This window comes from Diadema antillarum, unplaced genomic scaffold (genome assembly GCF_040938485.1).
Source record: "Diadema antillarum isolate AM-2024a unplaced genomic scaffold, OU_Dant_1.0 seq00000581_RagTag, whole genome shotgun sequence".
Lineage (NCBI taxonomy): Eukaryota > Metazoa > Echinodermata > Echinoidea > Diadematoida > Diadematidae > Diadema > Diadema antillarum.
In genome coordinates this window covers 1,519,136-1,538,884 of record NW_027271515.1, presented here as the reverse complement: position 1 = coordinate 1,538,884, position 19,749 = coordinate 1,519,136, and the positions used below count along the sequence as shown (strand labels likewise).

The 19,749-nt window shown below is 39.5% G+C and overlaps 1 protein-coding gene across 1 annotated transcript; it reads right to left on the bottom strand.

Moving 5' to 3' along the window:
- Positions 1-366: 366 nt before the first annotated feature.
- LOC139735505 (N-acetylgalactosamine-6-sulfatase-like) lies at positions 367-17,776 on the bottom strand. The gene is given in 11 exon segments (XM_071646262.1): positions 367-1,592; positions 4,662-4,779; positions 5,660-5,781; positions 6,466-6,708; positions 7,368-7,441; positions 7,444-7,470; positions 10,431-10,695; positions 13,833-14,043; positions 14,978-15,155; positions 15,765-15,888; positions 17,596-17,776. Coding segments are annotated over 11 exon segments (1,560 nt in total). The 5' UTR covers positions 17,707-17,776; the 3' UTR covers positions 367-1,505.
- Positions 17,777-19,749: the final 1,973 nt, after the last annotated feature.

Sequence of the window (19,749 nt, the reverse complement as noted above, 5' to 3'; positions counted from 1 at the left end):
CGTACGCGCACGTTTTAAGAGAATATATGAATTTTGAGAACATGAGTAGAATGCGCATAATTTGAAATATATGTGACGTAAATTTCATTGAAAAATTTCATTCCATTAATGAGATATGATTGAGAATGTGTTTTCATATAATGACGTCATAGTGACGTCACGGTCCACTGATCACAATGATACATTAGATTTGTCGTCTTTGGGACATGATGCATACATGGTATAATTTTGAAATTGATAGGCAGCGGACTTTCTGAGCTAACCTCTGCACAACTTTTGCGGAGAAATAAAGAAACAAAGAAGAAGAAAGAATCCGTACAGATACAGAAGGTGATCCGAAGGATACTCGGATCACCTAATTCATACAATCATGAAACTTTGTGCCTGATGTTCCCATCACTAGGCTAGACAAACTAAGCTAGGACATACTGGAACCAATCCATCTTGGCTAGCTGACAATCCACTGTTCTCATTGAGCCACATACAATCTGCCCTTGGGCACTTTATGCTCTGTCCTTGTGTTCTATGCATACAATCTGTGATTACTGCACCATGATTGGATGTAAACAGAAGCAGAGTTTACCTCAGACTAGCTCTAGCCTCCTTCTGATGCGCCTGGTAAATTTCACACCATCTAAAACTAGACCCAAGCTTCAGCCTACCCTCGCCCTGCACACTGTACAGGAAAACTTTGAGAAATTTAGTTACATTTTTATATTCCTGAAATGACTACTGGCATGACACTTTTATAATTTTTTTTCCATTGACGATTACTGACCCTTGGACTGAATTGCACTTAACATCACATGTGATGTATTCTCGTGACCTTTGACCTCAAGAGCAAATTGCTGATCAAGTCATGTAGCCTTTAAATTTTACATCCTCTGACCCCTTCACGGAATGGATTGCACATCATACTGTTTGTGCTGTGAATCTAATGAATTCTGACCCATGGAATGAAAACGTCAAACACACTCTGTAGCCGTGGTAACACTGGCAAACGATTGCGAAGTTTAGGATCGCGAAGTCTTCGCGATCTTTGGTCATCCGTCCACATGGAAAGCCCAACCTCTTGATCCTACAACAAATAAGTTCTTGAAATTTGAGTCATTAATGAGCGTATGCAAGGAAGAAGAAATAGTGCACCGTCTGACAGCTGGTGATTGTGATGTAATATTGCACACCTATACATTACAATGACCACGCACTTCAGAAACAGATGGTGGACTAGTCACTCGACAAACTTCGTGAAGTTTCAGTTGCTAGCATTCACCCTGGCAAAATATCGAGAAGTTTGGCAGGGATGGGGGAAATATCAGTTTGAGTAGGAAGTTTCGTGAGAAATTTCGCATGAAGTTTCGCGGGAAGTTTGTGGCCATGCTGGCAAAAGATTGAGATCTTAAAGATTGTGATCTTAAACTTCGGGATATTTTGCTAGTGTGACTGCAGCTTATGTGTGTGTGTGTGTGGGGGGGGGGGAGGGGGTATGTGACCTGTGATCCCCACTAGTGGGGCCACACACATTTTTTAGGGTTGGATGCAGGTCCCTTCAGACATTTGTTGAGCTTCTCACATCCCGGAGGTGACCAGTTCTGTGATGTATTAAAGCAGAATGTGGCAGAGATTGAATGGGATACCACCTCAAGAGAAACTGATTTCTTTGTGTTTATTTGCATATTTACTACAGAGTACATAGTGGCAAAAAGTATTATCCCATAATACTTTACATAGTTAAGAACTATAATCATTACATATCAAGTTCTTCAGTACCTTCACTTTTTGTCAAAACAAAACAAACTAGAAATGTCGCTATGGCGACTGATATGCCTCCGCCATAATACATGGTTCTCCTAATAGGTCTATTGTACAACATCTTGACAATGTGTGATGACAGTTTCACATAATTGGCAAAATATTAGAATGACAGCTTTGTCACAAATGTGTTGAATGTTCACTTTCCTTGCACTAGGTTTAATTGGATGGATGCTATACTGCCTAAGAGTGCAGGTATTTGGGGATTTGAGGATCTTTACTTGACTTTTGACCGTTTTATAAGTCTATGCATTGAGTACCTTTCAAGGTATGGAGAAAGAGTGTAATTTCAGTATCAAATAGTAAAATTTTTGCATTTTAACTTGGCCTTTGACCCTGGACCTTTCACCCTATGACCCTAAAATTCCTGAGAGAATCGCTGTCAGGTAGAACATGCATAAATATGTACTAAGTTTCATGATGATACCTTAAGTCACTTTCGAGATATGGAAAAAAGAAGTAAAATTCAGCACTTTCACTTGACCTTTGGGCAAGAAACTTTCCAGAGAATCTCTATTGGGTAATACAAGTAGTTTCAAGAAAAATCTGGCAAGTATTGCATTTAAATATGAGGGAAAAAGTGATATTTTGAGGAGTTGACCTTGACCTTTGACCCATGACCCCTACATTCCCTAGATAATCACTGCTAGTCAGTACATGCATTCGTACTAAGTTCCATTATGAAGATACTTTGAACCATTTCCAAGATATGGAGAAAAAAAGTGAAATTTTAACATTTTAATTAGACCACTGACCTTTGACCTCATGACTCAAAACTCTCTCTGGATAACCTTTATTTGGTATTACATGTATACAACAAGTTTCAAGAAACAAGAGACCCGCGGGTCTAGCGCTCACCTGAGTATCGCAAGTTCACCTTTCACGCAGTCACTAATCTTATTCACAGCTCTACCAAAATTTGACCAGGCATTCTCAAGTAGAAGATGAAAATGTACAATAAGGGCCCAATTTTTTTAAGATTCCTTAATTTGGGGGGATTGGGGCCCCCGGGGCCCTCTGGGTGGGGCATGGTGCCCATTTTGATAAATTGAGATCCTGACCCCCTAGGGATGCTACCTGCCAAGTTTGACAAAAATCCATCATGAGGTTTTCAGGAGGAAGATGAAAATGTACAATTCAGGCCCCCATTTGGACCCTTCCAACCACCGCCCCCCCCCCCCCTACCCAAGAGGGGCACCCCTGGATCTCCTATGAACAAACTTGAAACTACAGTCATTAATGCACTCACTCATAGTATTATCTCAGCTCTATAACTTCTGATTCTAGAGAAGATTTATAAAGATTCCTTCATTTGGGGGGTTTGGGACCCCTGGGGGCCCCCTGGGTGGGGCATGGTGCCCATTTTAACAAATTGAGATCCTAACCCCCTAGGGATGCTACCTGCCAAGTTTGGTGAAAATGGGTCATGGGGTTCTCAAGAAGAAGATAAAAATGTACAATTTAGGCCCCATAAGGACCCCTCCTCACCCCCTCCCCTGGGTCCCAAGGGGGGCACCCCTGATTCTGCCATGAACAAACTTGAAACTACAGTCATCAATGTACTAACTCATAGTATTAACTTAGCTCTATCACTTCTGGTTCTAGAGAAGAAGATTTTTGCGGATTCCTTAATTTTGGGGGGTTTGGGCCCCCTGGGGGCCCCCTGGGTGGGGTATGGTGCCCATTTTAACAAATTGAGTTCCTAACCCCCTAGGGATGCTACCTGCCAAGTTTGGTGAAAATGGGTCATGGGGTTCTCAAGAAGAAGATGAAAATGTACAATTTAGGCCCCATTAGAACCCCTCCCCACCCCCCTCCCCTGGGTCCCAAGGGGGGCACCCCTGATTCTGCCATGAACAAACTTGAAACTACAGTCATCAATGTACTAACTCATAGTATTAACTTAGCTCTATCACTTCTGGTTCTAGAGAAGAAGATTTTTACAGATTCCTTAATTTTGGGGGGTTTGGGCCCCCCTGGGGGCCCCCTGGGTGGGGCATGGTGCCCATTTTAACAAATTGAGTTCCTAACCCCCTAGGGATGCTACCTGCCAAGTTTGATGAAAATCGGTCTTGGGGTTTTCAAGAAGAAGATGAAAATGTAAAAAGTTTACGCACGACGCACGACGGACGACGGACGACGGACGACGGACGACGGACGACGGACGACGGACGACGGACGCCGGACGAAGGGCGATCGCAATAGCTCACTTGAGCCTTTGGCTCAGGTGAGCTAAAAACCTTCAGGCATTGCATAGATATGGGGAAAATAGTGAAATTTTAAGCATTTAACCTTGACCTTGAGCACCCAAAAGTTATTTGGCTCAACTTCGTCCACTCATGCATACACACACCAAGTCTCATAAGGATACCTCAAACCAATTTTTCGTTACACTGTCCACAAAATTCATTACAGACGGACGGAAGGACGGACAACCCGAAAAAATAATGCCTCCGGCGGCACTTCGTGGCGGAGGCATAAAAATCAATTCCACCTCAGCGGTACAAAATTAATGGGTTTATGTTGAATAGGTACACATAAGTATTAAAAGTGTATACAAAATGGCCTGATTTTAAAAAAAAGAAATGTAGGCAAAATTTTGTATAAATTTTGACACACAAAACACATTTGAACATTAAAAATGATCATGAATCACCTCAGTACTTTACAAGTGGGGAAAAACAGTTTGCTCATGAACACATATATCAGGACAGTTATATTTCCACAAAAAAGAATCAGTAAAAAAGCTGTACACAATTCATAATGAGGATTTTTGAATATATTCGAGCCAGGCCAGTCTACTTACGCCATAGTATCCCCACGCTACCAAGTCTTTAACTAAAACTTACCATGACTGCATTGTCACACATATTGAGCTGCGGAGTCCCTGGGACGAGTCTCGACTTGTGATCGTCGACCACCTGCATGATCCCAGGCATCATCTGCTTGTATTCCGCCGTGGTGTTCCTGCATAAGTCAAGTGATATTCCCGTTGTGGTAACATGCAGGCATATATAATTTCAAGTTGTACATAAAATGAAAATAGACCATGGACAGCAGCATACATGAATATAATATTTATGTTCTACTACAGTGGACTCCCGTTAAAACGAAATCCACGGGACCAGCAGTTTTCTTTCATTATATCAAAATTTCATTATAAATGAACAATAAACAACAAAGATACATAGACTGGATAGTGCTGCCGCCTTAATTCTTACTTCTTTGTAACCAGAATTTCATTATTCATTATAACCGTGTTCGTTATAACAGGAGTGCACTGTATTACAAGCCCACCTGAATTAGAGGATAGTGAATTGGATAAACATGCATGAAATAATGCATCATTACATTATTTTGACTAACCTACAGAATCAGCAAGTAAGAGATGATAACATCTGTTACTGAGAACATACAAAATTCTATGTCCCTATATGGTTAAAATATGATTTTAGGTAGGAGATAAGTTTCTCAATGTCGTTTTAATTTTCTCGAATGAAATGTTCTGCGTGTTCAAGTCCATGTCTGTCATCATCTACGTAATCTTACTCTCCATGTGAATCATTGATGCAATAGCTGAGAATGAATGACTAGTAGCCCTCATGAAATAATGCATTTTACCTTTCAAAGACTAGAAGCATAAGCAACACTTATATTATATACTGGTAGTCATATATGTAACATTATTTCTATCTTTATATTCATGTATTTACCCATCTCTATTTCATATGAAAAGATGTGTGTGGTATTAAGTATCATACACCAACAGTACATCAACCAAAGTGTCCAATAATGAGAGACATACCAAAAGCTTTTGGCAAAAGCTTCAGAGAGGAATGAAACTCACTTGATGGGACGTTTTTCCCCTGGGTCCCGCCCAAGGTGAAAGAGGAGAGGTGACAGGGTGTGGTTGACCTGGGCGTGGGTCATTACTCCAGTCACATTTTGGCCCTGACAGAAATTGACACCCTGGAGAAAGGATTCATGATTAAAACAGATCTATGATATACTCATACTGAACATGACTAATTTGATTATCTAGAATAAACACTATTGGCTGTTTTTCTTTTCTTTCCAGTAAATGAAGGGTAAAAGGTTTGTTGGTAGTCAGAATCAACCAAGTACTGGCAAGTACAGGTATGAATAACATTCATTCTGAATTCAGTGACAGTGCTTTAGATTTGTTATTTAGTTGAAAAATGACAAATGGTTTTCACACTTTACCTGTCAGATATTCAATGCACATTCATCTTTTCAAGAGGACTAAATCTACAGACAGTGAATTTGAAATCATCAACAAATTTCCCTACTGTTGTATTAAATCATGAATGATGAGTGATCATCAAATCATTTTGGTCTTAAATTGCCTCAATGTAAGGAATACTTCATTTTCATGAAATAATAACTATTCATCTATGAAGTAATTGCAACAACAACAACAAAATCAAGAGGCAAATGTTTAAAACTTTTAGAGGATTCAAAGATAAAAAATGTAACCATTCAAATAACACTATCTTAATCATGATATAGAAAAAAAAAAAAATAATAAAATTGACTTTGAAATTATTTCAGTAACTGACTGGCCAGGGAGCCTAAGCACACACAGGAAATTGAAATCAAAGACTGTCAGGAAGACTAAACTCCTTTACTCACACTCAAAAACTCTGAGATGGAGTTGGTCCAGGTCCAGTAGTGAGCCTTGTAGAGACCCCGTCTGACCGCCATCATCTCGTCGCCACGGTAATAGAACATGGTTTTATTTGCATCCACATCACCATTCAGAAGGGCCGGTAGAAGGCTCTGACCATCAATGATGCGGTCACTAGGAGGCTGGAGTCCAGCCAGACTTAATGAGGTGGTGAAGAGATCCATGACGCTGCCAATTTGATGAGTTACCTGAAAATATACAAATCAGTTTTCAAGAACAATGAAAAGTAAAAGAAGATTGGTCTCGACTATGACTCTAACTTTGTCATTTCTCCAGTATTGCTAGGGACCTTTTAATGAATATCCTCCACGAAGGACATTGTGGGTAAAATATCTTGTCCAAAGATGCATGAGTGCATGATATAGATACAGGGGAACATATGGAACATATGCATGTATATGCTCGATCCTCATATCAAATATCAACTGATATACAATATTGCAAAGAGGATAATGTTACCATGGCAACAATACGACGATAGCAATTCAGTTACACACAAAAAATTGAAACATGAATAAACACATGATAAAGAACAAATCTATCACACATCTACCCAACTTCATTCTTGTCTCAATCAATGATAATGAAAAAGCAAATGTTAGTTAATATCCATTTAGCAGTGATTAAAAGATCCCATAATTTGCAGCATAAAAGATTTTCCTTGGTAATTGAGTTTAACCCTGAAACGCAGGGGTGCATCCATGTGCACTAAAGGCAGTAAGTCACATACGACAGCTCTAGAACAACACACCCAGGGACACACACAGCATGACAGACAGAATCACAGATTCTGTCACCAACTCGGAGATATGCCCTAAGTAAAACTTGTGATGCATGATGTACTCACAGTCCCTGGTTTGATATGACCAGGCCACCACGCTATTGTCGGTTCTCTCATTCCCCCTTCATACGTTGTCTCCTTCCACACAGAAATGGGCCATTATCTCCACCTTGGATCAAATGAAATTAAAATACTAACCATTAATCTGAGGACTCAGTTTGTTGAAGAGTTCTTCAATCACAGTCATAACTTTCTTAAATGTACATGTCATGCCAGATATATTACACTCATTATGAGTTTCATTTCATTTAACAGGAAAACAGCTGGCTAATTTGTGCTTTTTATTTCTAAAGAGGTTCATCACATTGATAACACTCAAGCATGAAAATCATTCATATCTGAAAATCAGACACATATCACTGAATATAACAGACATTTCTTGTACTTGAAAAAAATCTTCATCATTCTTTCCATTCTATTTTCAACGGATTTATGTAAATAACAGGAAAATTTTGGAAATTCTATTTCGATTGTGACCCTTGACATGAGACACACCAAGGTCAAGGTCTCCTTCATGAAGTGTTCTATCATTGAATTTACTTTGAATACACCACTACTCTTTGCTCAAATTGACCAACATAAAACAAAACAAACCATGTGGAAGTGTCATTAATTCCGATGGAAGAGAATACTGTAATGGACTTCCAGTTTCAAGTGTATTTATGTAATAGAAATATTAGTGAAAAGCGTGTATGCAAATTAAATGAGGCAATGATGCCATTACCTCCCACTGGCTTATACACAAAAATTGATAAAAGTTATGTTTTTTTAAATTATGATTTTAAGACTGCAATCCCTTCCCCCTTCACCCTAACTTACCTGGGGGGGGGGGGCATAATGCCCCCCCCCCTCGACGAATTTCCGCGACCATCCCGGCGCGCAAATTTTTTTGACCGCGCCGCTCGCTGACTTTTTACTTTCAAGTCTCGCGCAACTTTTGAGATCAAATTTGTCGTGCCCAAGCATACCGTTCAGAAGTCACGCCCCTTCAAAAAAATTTTGTCAACCCCAAAATTGCTCAAAAAACGTGATTTTGTGTACAAAGTCAATACAAATTGTTTTTTCAATTAATTCATATAAAGATTCATATCTTTAATTTGATGCTGAAATCAATTTATTTTAGCATAATTATGCTTCAAAAAATTTGTATGACAAATTCTGCTGAAAAAACAACAAAAACAAAAGTTCGAAAAAACACAGAAATACATAAAAAATTGATAAAACAATAAAAAATATAAGAAATTAATTTTGATACTGAATTTTTTTACGCACAAATGTTAGGAATGTCACTAGGAATATTTACACAAAAAAATCAGCATTACATAAGCTTTTATAAGCCAATTACAGACGAAAATGAGGGTTTTTGCATATATTTGCATAATTAATTAATTTAAAATAGAAAATGCAAATTTTGGTAAATATAACTTAACAGTCTTGTAGATTACATCCGGCTTTATCTTCATGCAATATCTTGCGGCGATCGCGCGATCAACGGCCGAGATCTGAAGGGGGGGCCTTGATGGGCCCCCCCCCCCCAGGAATTCAAGCTCGCTAAATAGCAAAGGTAAGTTAGGGTTAAGGCAATTATAATTTGGTGATTAGCAACACACTGGTATTTTGATGCAAAGGTATAGGTCTTTTCTATCTGAATACATTTTGAAAAATTCAATGATCTGTGTGCAGAACAATGAGATGTTGTGCAAGTCAAAGCTATGACGGCTGTCTTCTTAGGCTTTGTGGTGGATGAATAAAGATGACATAGGGAATGACACAATATGGAAAGGCATGGAAAAGGCCAGCAAGCGTGCACACAATAAAACAAAGACGGATGTGCAGCTACAACACATGACAAGACAACAGGGGTGGCAAGACTTGCGCCCCCAAAAATGGGCAACAATTTGTCGAACAGCTTTTGTGCTTGAAGATTTCAGTGTAAGTACTTATTTTTTATTATCAAATTTTGATTTCATGTTTCTAATTCATAGAAAAGACTGACTCTGGATACTTCTGAAGTGAGAAATACTTTTTGTTGTTTTGTCTTACCATTATGATCATTCAAGGGAGCTCCATTATCAGAAGTAAAGAGGACAAAGGTATTGTTTGTCATCTGATTTCTCTGCAGGGTCTCAAGAATGCTACCCACACCGTTATCCAGCTCTCGTACAGCGTCACCATACAGCCCTCGCTGACTCGTGCCCAAGTAGGCCCGTGAGGCATAGTGGGGCCCATGGGTTGCATCGGGGGCCCAGTACAAGAAAAATGGCTCCTGCCCTTCAGCACTCTTTTCAATGAAACTGATTGCTTCCTACGAGATGCAAAATCACAAATACAAGAACCTGCTTAATCAATTCCCCTTTACCTGTTGTAAGATATTGTTTGGAGGTATCCCCATCTTCTTAGAGGTTGCCATGGTTTCCTTTTAAGAATTACAAATCAAATCCTTTGATGTCACTTTCCTTTAACCCTAAGAAGGTGGAGTCTCACCACCCAAGGTGGTCAAATCTTGTGACTTTGTGGAATGAATTGACATTGGAATGTCTTCTGTGTGAGGTTAAAACTGATTTGGTCAATTTTTCTGTCTCCCAGACTGTTCCACGTCCATCTCCTCCTTGGGCGATTTTGAAATCATATTTGGTAAAAGAATTAGGTAACGCTCTGGGCAACTGCCTAATAGACTAGGCAAGTGACGATCACAATAATAAATGAAGGCTCATTGAAGAAGCAGAAGTGTTGGTGATACAGTCACAGTTTGACAAGCAATCACATGTAGGAAATGAGATGATTAGTGCCAAGCCCACATGGATACAAGACAAACGAAGAGCAAGACAATTTTGAGTACAAGGCAGAAGCTTTCTAAAGGATGGATTTTGGAATACAATCACGAGAACTATGTTGGTGGTAATTTGCTGCACAAAGGCAATGAAGCGAATCTGGAGGAGAAGTTGTGCAATAAGGAAATATGAGAGGAAAATATGAGAGAGTGAGGTTTAGATGTTAGCGAAGCAGGAGTTAGATATCCCATCATAAAACAAGCGCCCTCTGGGATCCAATGATGCCCCCAATTCTCACCCATCTCTCCAGCATATGTGGCGCCCCCATTGTCTGAGGAGAACAGGACAAAAGTGTTATTGGCAATGCCCAGCTGACGGACTTTGTCTAAGATCTGTCCGACGCCGTGGTCCAGTTCCCTCACAGCGTCGCCATAGAGACCTCGCTGGCTGCCTCCAAGGAAGGCAGTGGAGGCATACACAGGCTCATGGGTTGCGTCAGGAGTCCAGTATAATAGAAATGGCTGCTTAGAAGCAGATGACTTTTCTATAAAACTTAGCCCTTCCTGTCAGTGACAAAAAAAAATAGTAAAAAGATGCAATCTGTCATGATGTGATGGATTGTATTATTCATGTGAAAGTTCCATCTCATAACACAGTGATGGAGAATTGTTAGTAATGTGTTTTTAAAGACAAAGACAGGGTATGTTCACACTGGACTGGAAGAGAGAGATTCACCCACTCAAGTCTCCAGTCTCTCATGGTCATACTTTTAGTAAAGAGAAAGATAAGGAGAGATTGACTCATGCAATGCATGGGGACCAGTCCCTCGAAAAAAAGTTGTGAATCTATCAAAACCGAAAAACTAGAGAAGCACTCTGAGACCACAGACCTCTGCCAAGCAGCTAATTTCCACCAATGATCTTGTTCTTCCACTAGAGATCAGTGATTTCCACCCATATGTATGCATGCTGAAAGTTGCCCGATGTCACAATATAGAACCCTTTTGTTAAGTCGTCAACTTCCAGTTGCGCGGTGCACCTCGCCCTCACAGGCACTAGAGCACATACTGTAGTGTGCGTATGAAAACCTAAAAAATGGGCAGCTTGAACTCCCAAGTTCACAGACCCTTACCTGCCAAAATATAAAAAATCCTTCATAAAATCCATAAAAATTTCTGGATTACAACCAAAATTTAATCATCTGTTACTTGTGTCATTGATGTCATTCATCGCAATCCATTTACAACTTGAGTTATTTTGCACATGGAGAAGCAAACAAACAAACTAACAAACAAACAAAAATGAAAACATAACCTCCTCCCTTGGCAGAGGTAATAAACACCAAAAATAGTCTAAATGAGATATTGGTGACTTTAACCTGGGTATAGTAGTTCAATGATAACAAAAGCCAGTAGCAGGCATTTTTCTCACCTTTGGAAATTAAAATTGAAAACATCTCAGTGAAATTTAATTCATCTCCCCCAGCACGAAGAGGCAAAAACATTTAAGCCAAAATGTACCAATTTTTGTAAGGCATCTGATGCTTTTCTCTGATAAGACAAAATTGTTCAGTGAGATACTGTTTAAGAGTCAGAGGGTTAAAGAGAACACGGTGGATGAACAAAGTTAAGATGCACAAGTTCTACGAATCAGACAACTTCACAAAACATCCTAAATAGTTCCAGTTCTTCCACAGGGTCTGGTGCATCATCCTAACTGTATACCGCTCCACCCCAGAAGACTTGGAGCAAGGGGAAAGTTGAGTTAGTAAAAGGCTACAAATTTGTTAACGTTGTTACAAAGTGAACTCTTTCTCTCTCTCTGCCCAACTTGGAGGAGCTGGAAGTGGATGTTGGGGAGACAGAATCTTTCTGAGAAACGGGAGAAAATTCAACAAATGTTGGCATTTGATGTCGGGATACAGTAAAGAAGTCATCAGGTGAGCTAAAGCCAAATATGCCGAAGATGAAAGCGGATACTACACAAACTAGGATCAAGGCCTGGGGAATGAAGACTTGTAATCCAACTCAGAAGCCACTTAACTTGAACAATTTTTGTTTCACTATAATATTTGTGTTCCAGTGTGGGTAATCCTCTTGTTTATTTCCATGCCGTAAATGTATTACATAATTTAGTTCAATAAGCAAGAATGATTAGCGAACTAAAAGAACAATTGTTGCAGCTTATTTTGTCGACTCTCAGTGATGCCTTAATTCAAGTCACATGACAGAGTAGTGGCAGCATCACATGACAGTCTTCAGTTGCTATGGTGATCTAGAAGTGGGTTCTATGCAGTACCTGGTACTTTCTGTTTAACCCTCTGAAGCATTTTGTCCGACAACTTTGTCGGACAAATTTGCTCTCAGCCAATCAGATGCAAGGATTTCAGTAGCTTTTAACAGTTTGTCAGACGAAATATCTGACAAAACGCTTCATGAAATGCCCCCCAGTTTAACTCTCTGCGTGCTACATTTATTTCCTGTCCATAGGTTTGTGTGTAAAATTTGTACACATTTGACTCATTAGCTCAGAAAGGGTTAATCTCCCATTTCTGCTTATGTTTTTGTTTGCAGTCTACAAGGGGGTGTTTCATTATGCTGTTCTTAAAAGTTACGAACGACTTAAAAACGACTGGTCGATCAGTTCTGATGTGCTATACTAATCAGGATTTCAATAATTCAGCACGAGAACTGATCACCAGTCGTTCTTAACTCGTTCGTAACTTTAGTTTTATGAAACATCCCCAAGGTAATATATTTGATGTCTGTGCAATTTCAGGTCCTACACAGCTAACCATTGAGCACACTATAGTAACATTACACTTTGCTTATTTCTGAGGACAATGCGGACTTTTACGTGTCAACATGCATTGTCTATTTGATTTTCAAAACAAACTACTAAACATTCAAACTCTTTGAGGACAGGAGTACAATAAAAGAAAATGGCAGCATGACTTATATGGCAAAATTTTGCAATAAAACACTACTATCTACTATCAATCCCTGTTTTCACAACATGAGAATGAAAACGATTCTCATTTGGTCCACTTTATGATATTTCCTTGAGTCCTGTTGACCATCACTGGGTAAAACCTGTTAACATTTAATCAATCATCACACATTCTCTCCACATTCAATGATATACAGCAAAGGTACCTCCCATCAATATCTACCCTACATATTTATTTTGCTTATGTGATAAAACATATGAATGAAACAACTGATCATTGAATCAAAGAGCGACTCATGAATCATGATTTCATCAAACTCCAATGATTTCTATGCAGTTGGTTGTTACGAGCAAAGTGAACCATGCAAAATTGTTAGAGTTTTTGAGAATTTTGCTGATATGTTGCTTTGATTTGATCTCTGATTAATACAACCATCTGTTTGTGGGATCTTAACATCAGAACCATCTAGTCTCTATGACTATGGGTTCTATCATTGCATACCTGCACATTCCCATCATTTCAAATATTTGAAGTTAAATATTTGACACCTCTGATTTCAAAATTTTTAATTAATTACAAGCAGGATATACTTTTCAAAGCAATGACAAAAAGTAACCAGATGGGGCAAGTCTACGTAGAGAATCCTAGACAGTAAACACTTTGATGCAAGTGCAACGTTCACGTTCCAACTCATCCAATCTAATGATGAATAATGACATAAAACGTAAACAAATGAGAGAGAGAGATGAACCTGAATGTAAAGCTGAGTTAAGTTGGACTCTCCAGTCTTTCTGTCGATGACAAAGTCCTCGTAGTAACGCCCCGCCATCTCTGCATCCTTGTAGACTGGAATGTTGGGTATGTTCTTGTCGTTGTAGGGACCAAAGTGGCAATTGGGGGAGCCAAACCACTCATCAAATCCGTGCTTTAAAGGATGAAACTGTGGTTGATGGCCCAAATGCCTACAAGAATAGAACACGGTGGGTGAAAGATATTACTATGAACAATCACAGCAACCATTTTTTTTCATCATAAAATTTTCAGTGAAAATTGTATAGTTGCTTGACTTCAGAGTGAATTAAAAACTATCAGAGCATAAACTTCTCTTTGAAATACACTGTATTTGGTTTTGTGTGTGTGTGTGTGTGTGTGTGTGTGTGTGTTTGTGAATATGTTCATGAGTGTGTGTTAGATTTTAAATGTACATATATAGTCTGACCTGAGCCTCTGTTATCCGGCCATGTCAGGATCGACGCCCATCTGGCTATTAAAGCAATTGGCCGCATATGGGAGAAACATTCAGTGCAAGTAGGCTACCGACCCAGTAGTAGCTACATAAGTAGTGCACATCACAACAGAATTGTAATTTATGCTTGTCTACTTAAAATCATGGTCATGTAATTGAAACATCTTACTATAAGCATAGGGAATACTGGTAAATTCCAGTTTTAATTGTGTTTGAAACATTCTTTTTTCCTGGCCTTTACTGCTTGAGGGCATTGGGGTAATAAAGAAGTCTGAATAAGAGAGGGCTGGATAACAGAGGTCAGGTTGTACAAAAAAAGGAAGTCAGACAGGAAAAAATAAGTGTTTATGAAAATATGAATTTTTCAATTTTCAATTCAATTCATTTATTTTCCTTCTTTTTTTCTTTCAACAAAAACAACACAAGATAAATCAGGTATTACATCAAAAACAAAAAACATTTGCCTTTGCAATAAATAAATGATATCGATAAACATAAGAGCTGAAATAGTTCTACATATAACAAGCAAAAAATAAAATCATGGTTTTATTCTTGCGTTGGTTTCATGTTGAGTGAAATCTGTGAACATTTCCTAAGTGTTCACTTTTACAGTACTTGCTTTTAATATGGAGGTTGGTAAACTCCCTTACCATTTGCCAACAATCTTGGTGGAGTAGCCAGCTGTCTTAAGAAGTTCCGAGAGAAGAATCTCGCTGTCAGCAATCCCACCCACGATGATCTGAGGAGTGTAGCCATTGCGGGCGTGGGCATTGGTGGTGTAAAAACCATTCCGGATCGGTAGACGACCAGTCAGGAGAGAAGCTCTTGCTGCATTCATTGAATGTAAGCATGTAAGCATGAGGATTGAAGGACATATGCATAAAAGATGAAATTCATTTCTTATGATAAGCATGCATCCCTTCAGCATGTTACTATGTTGACAGTAATATCATTCCCCATGCTTTCTGAAAGAGACACGTCATGTGCTCTTTCACTGTGCTAGAAAATAGGCAATATGTTGAATTCTGTCTACATTTATCTTTAATTGTTGTCCTATTTGGTTATCAACAATTGGGCAAGTCCAATATAAGGTCCCCTCAGAAGGCAAAATTTCATCTTTGCTCAATATTGACATGTTTGGTATCATTTTGAAGCTTATGAGTCGAAGTTTTGATTTCCATGGAGGAAAAAATGATATTTTATAAATTGATGCAATTTTCAAAGGCCTCATTTGCACATATGTGAAAATTCATTATAACCAAACAACTAAATAATAAAAAATCTAGAGCGGATAATGTTTCGGCCTGAATTTTCACTTTGTTGAAACCGGAATTTCGTTATAAACTAATGGTGTTCTTATAATAGGAGTGCATTATGTAAATAAATTTATGCAGTGACGTGCTAAAATTCATGGCATACCCTAGTTTTCAGACTTACATGGTGAACACAGAGGGTTGCCAGAATAAAAATCTGGTAGGATGGCACCCTCTGCTGCCATACGATCCAAGTTTGGCGTTTCCTTGGCAGGGTTTCCATATATTCCAAGATCCCCCCAGCCCATCTGTGGAGAGAGTGGAGTGGAGAAAACATAGAGACTCTGACTGAAAAGGAATCAATTATTGTTTAAGTTAGGCAGTAAACACAAATATGTACCCGTACTTGAAATCATAACCTCTCTGAACACTGTTTAAAATAAACCTACAAATTACACACTACCGTATTTGTGGGTAAACTCAGCCTCTCACGACTCTTCTTCTTCTTCTTCTTCGTATGTACTGTCCAACACCCCTTAGTAGGGGCCAACCGGACAGGGGGTGCGCTGGTGTTAAAATCAGTTCGGGAAACCCACTCACAAGGGGGGCCCCTCCTTATAAGTAACCCGTCCCCCTTATAAGTAACCCCGTCCCCCTTATAAGTAACCCGTCCCCCTTATAAGTAACCCCGTCCCCCTTATAAGTAACCCCCGGGGCACCCCTTATAAGGAGTCTCCACGCTTTTTTGCAATGCAACGCGAAAATGAAAGGACTGCGGCAATTCGCTTGATTATGTCCATAAAGCTTCACAAGTTTCCTAGTTACTCACGAAATTTGAGCAAAATCGGTTCGAGGCATCATATCTAAAATCATGGATTTAAATGCAATGTCAAACGACCCATGCGAATGCTGAAATGCGAGCGATTACTGGCGTGAGTGTCGCCAGGCGCGGCGGCGCGGCAATGCTTGAGTGCAGACGTGGCGACTGAGTACATGTACTCAGTCGCGGCAATGCTTGAGTGCAGACGTGGCGACTGAGTACATGTACTCAGTCGCCACGTCTGCACTCAAGCATTGCAACCCCGCCGCGCCTGGCGACACTCACGCCAGTAATCGCTCGCATTCCAGCATTCGCATGGGTCGTTTGACATCGCATTTAAATCCATGATTTTAGATATGATGCCTCGAACCGATTTTGCTCAAATTTCGTAACTAGGAAACTTGTGAAGCTTTATGGACATAATCAAGCGAATTGCCGCAGTCCTTTCATTTTCGCGTTGCATTGCAAAAAAGCGTGGAGACTCCTTATAAGGGGTGCCCCGGGGGTTACTTATAAGGGGGACGGGGTTACTTATTTAAGGGGGACGGGTTACTTATAAGGAGAGGCCCCCCTTGTGAGTGGGTTTCCCGAACTGAAATTGCGCGGAGAGAGAAGTGTGGGGTCTAGTTGCTTTGCTCCTGGATGTATTGTAGGGACTAGATTACAAGGGGCCGAGTTTACCCATAAGCCGAGTTTACCCACAAATACATAGCAATAATACAGTACCAGGTTTGTTAGCAATAAACATAGCACAAACTTTCAAAAATTGGCACTCTACCTACAATTCACAGAATACGGCTATTAAAAATTCCCTTAGTTAGCAATGACCTATGGCTATGCCGTAGTGTGTAGGTGTGTGCAGAGTGTAGGCCTATACTCTGGGGTAGTTTGTCTGGCATGATCAGCTTGGGGGTCTCCACGAGTACAACTGCATCCATCGAGCTTGAGGAATAGAAAAAGAAAAACGTGTTTCTGCACATTCAAATTGATATTGAAGTTGGTTGTGAATCAATTCGGCAATTGTAATTAGGAGGATTGCTACCTCACAAACAAAGCTACCAAAAGTGGCCCTCTTCGAGAAGGTCAGATATACTGATGCACCACGGAAAATGCGCCTTTGACAAGCAAAATCTGTACGAAGTCATCAAAGATTCGATGTCTAACCTGTTAGATATCTATTCGATTCCATACTTACATCATCCATCAGCATTATGATAATGTTTGGTCTCGTCTCGGCATGAACCCCGTTCGACTTCCGAGTGGCAATCACTAGGAACAGAAAGACGAGAGACAACGCAGACGCCATGATGCCTAGCGGTAGAGGATCGATAAATTAACAGCGAGAAAGACTGCCCAACTCTGCTTTTCAGTAATGTTTGGCAGCAGGATCCCAGAGCCTGCTCGGTCACACGCACAGTATACCTCCCGCAGAGACCCGGGTGGCGCGCGGCTAGTGCAGCGATTAGTGCAGTGGTACGGACGGGGGCCGGGGACGTTCAGCGAGGGCGCCGCAGCGATGCGATGATGAGCCTGAATGGCCTTGTCATATGACAAACAGCGCTTCGGTCACGTGAGCATAATATGTTTAGATGACGTCTGCTCAGTGCGTTCATATCCAAGTACTGTACTGAGTACATGTATCCCATAAATCGGAGTAATCAACAAAAGTGCGTTGTCAAATCACCGTTCCTCTAGATAATATTCTTATTGCGTCGTTATTCGAAAGGTTCGTTGTTTGAAATTAAAAAAAATGAAATATTTTCGTTATTCGAAGACTTGTTAATCCAAAATTGACATAAAATAGTTATTCCGACGTTTTGTTTACCCGAGGACGATTATAATATAGCCGTGTAGGTCCTATAGCTTAAGGTTTGCAGTGCCAAAGTTTTGCTAGTGTACTCACCTTCTTTAAACTTTAACTTTAACGAACTTTATTCCATGTTCCGATAGAAAAAACATTTAGAATAACAAAGATTCTTATCGTTTTGGGATAAATAAACCTTCGTAATAGATTAACGACCCTTACGAAAAACTAACCTTCAAAAGAATGCCACAGCGTAATGCATTTTTCAATTAACGAACAGTGCTTGGGTATATCAGAATTTACGTGTTAAGTAATAACAAACCTTTGGAACAAAGAATCTTATTTCATTTCGGATTAACCGTGCAAGTTCTCCTCAGAAACGGCGCGTAACACAGGGAGCAAGCGCAAAGGGATGTGTTAACCCTACAAAGCCCAAGCTATTGTGACCCCTCCTAGGCCCGGGGGGGGGGGGGGTACATAACGTCTTTATTATTTGATATATCACAGTCATGTTTGGCACATGAGTAGAGCAACTCCAACTCTACATGATCGTACATGTGGACTTTCTCAAGGTCACACATTGAGGGCGCTATTTACCAAAATATAAAGGAATACATAAAATGCTAAAAACCTTATTTTTTGTTTTATATTTTTCTATCCCTAGTATATGTCTTTATAGTCATGTTCATATTTGTCACAAACCAAAAGTAAGTCAAACTTTATTGTCTGTCATGGTTACAATTTCTCAAGGTCCTCACATTGGTGCGCTATTCATTACAGTATAAAGAAATATATTTTGAGACCTGTGATGCAATGTTTTGAATATATACAGGTGATTATAGTTATCACATTTTATATTTCCATAATATCAGAATATTGAGTTTGCAGATTGATAATAATGATTATCAATCTGCAATTATGATAAACAGGTGGCACTAGAGGTAAAACTTGTGTGAAAGATTCAAAATGACACAAAATAAGATGGTAATCTTTGAAAATAAAAACTTTTTCAAGTATCTCTCTTTTAACTATCTATTGTTTGATGTCTATGTCACATGAAAAATAATGGAAATAATAGGCTAAGAGAAGTATTTCAGGTTCATTCGCAACTATAACTACTTCATGTTTTCTTAATTCAGCAAATTATAGCCGAGAAAACCCCATTTCGTGTACTATTGTCCCTGAACAACAACAACAACAACGACAAAAAAAAACCCCTGAAAAATCTGACTTACATGGTTGTCAGCTCACGGTTCCCATGGCAACCAGAAATATCAGATATTGCTAATAATATATCAAAATGATCGCAATAAAATTTTAGGAGAAGTCGCCAAATTTGGTTGGAATTGGGTTAAGGACGTATAGGAGTGGCAAATGTAAATGAGGGGCCCACAATCTACAAGCTTTGTCTTTTTAGTGGGTCCCTCCATTTTTCGAATTTTGCATACTGTATAATTACTTCTAGTCACTTGAGTTATATGATAGTGTATAATTATTATAAGGTGGTACAATCATTGTATATACATTCTTTCATGTTATACTTTA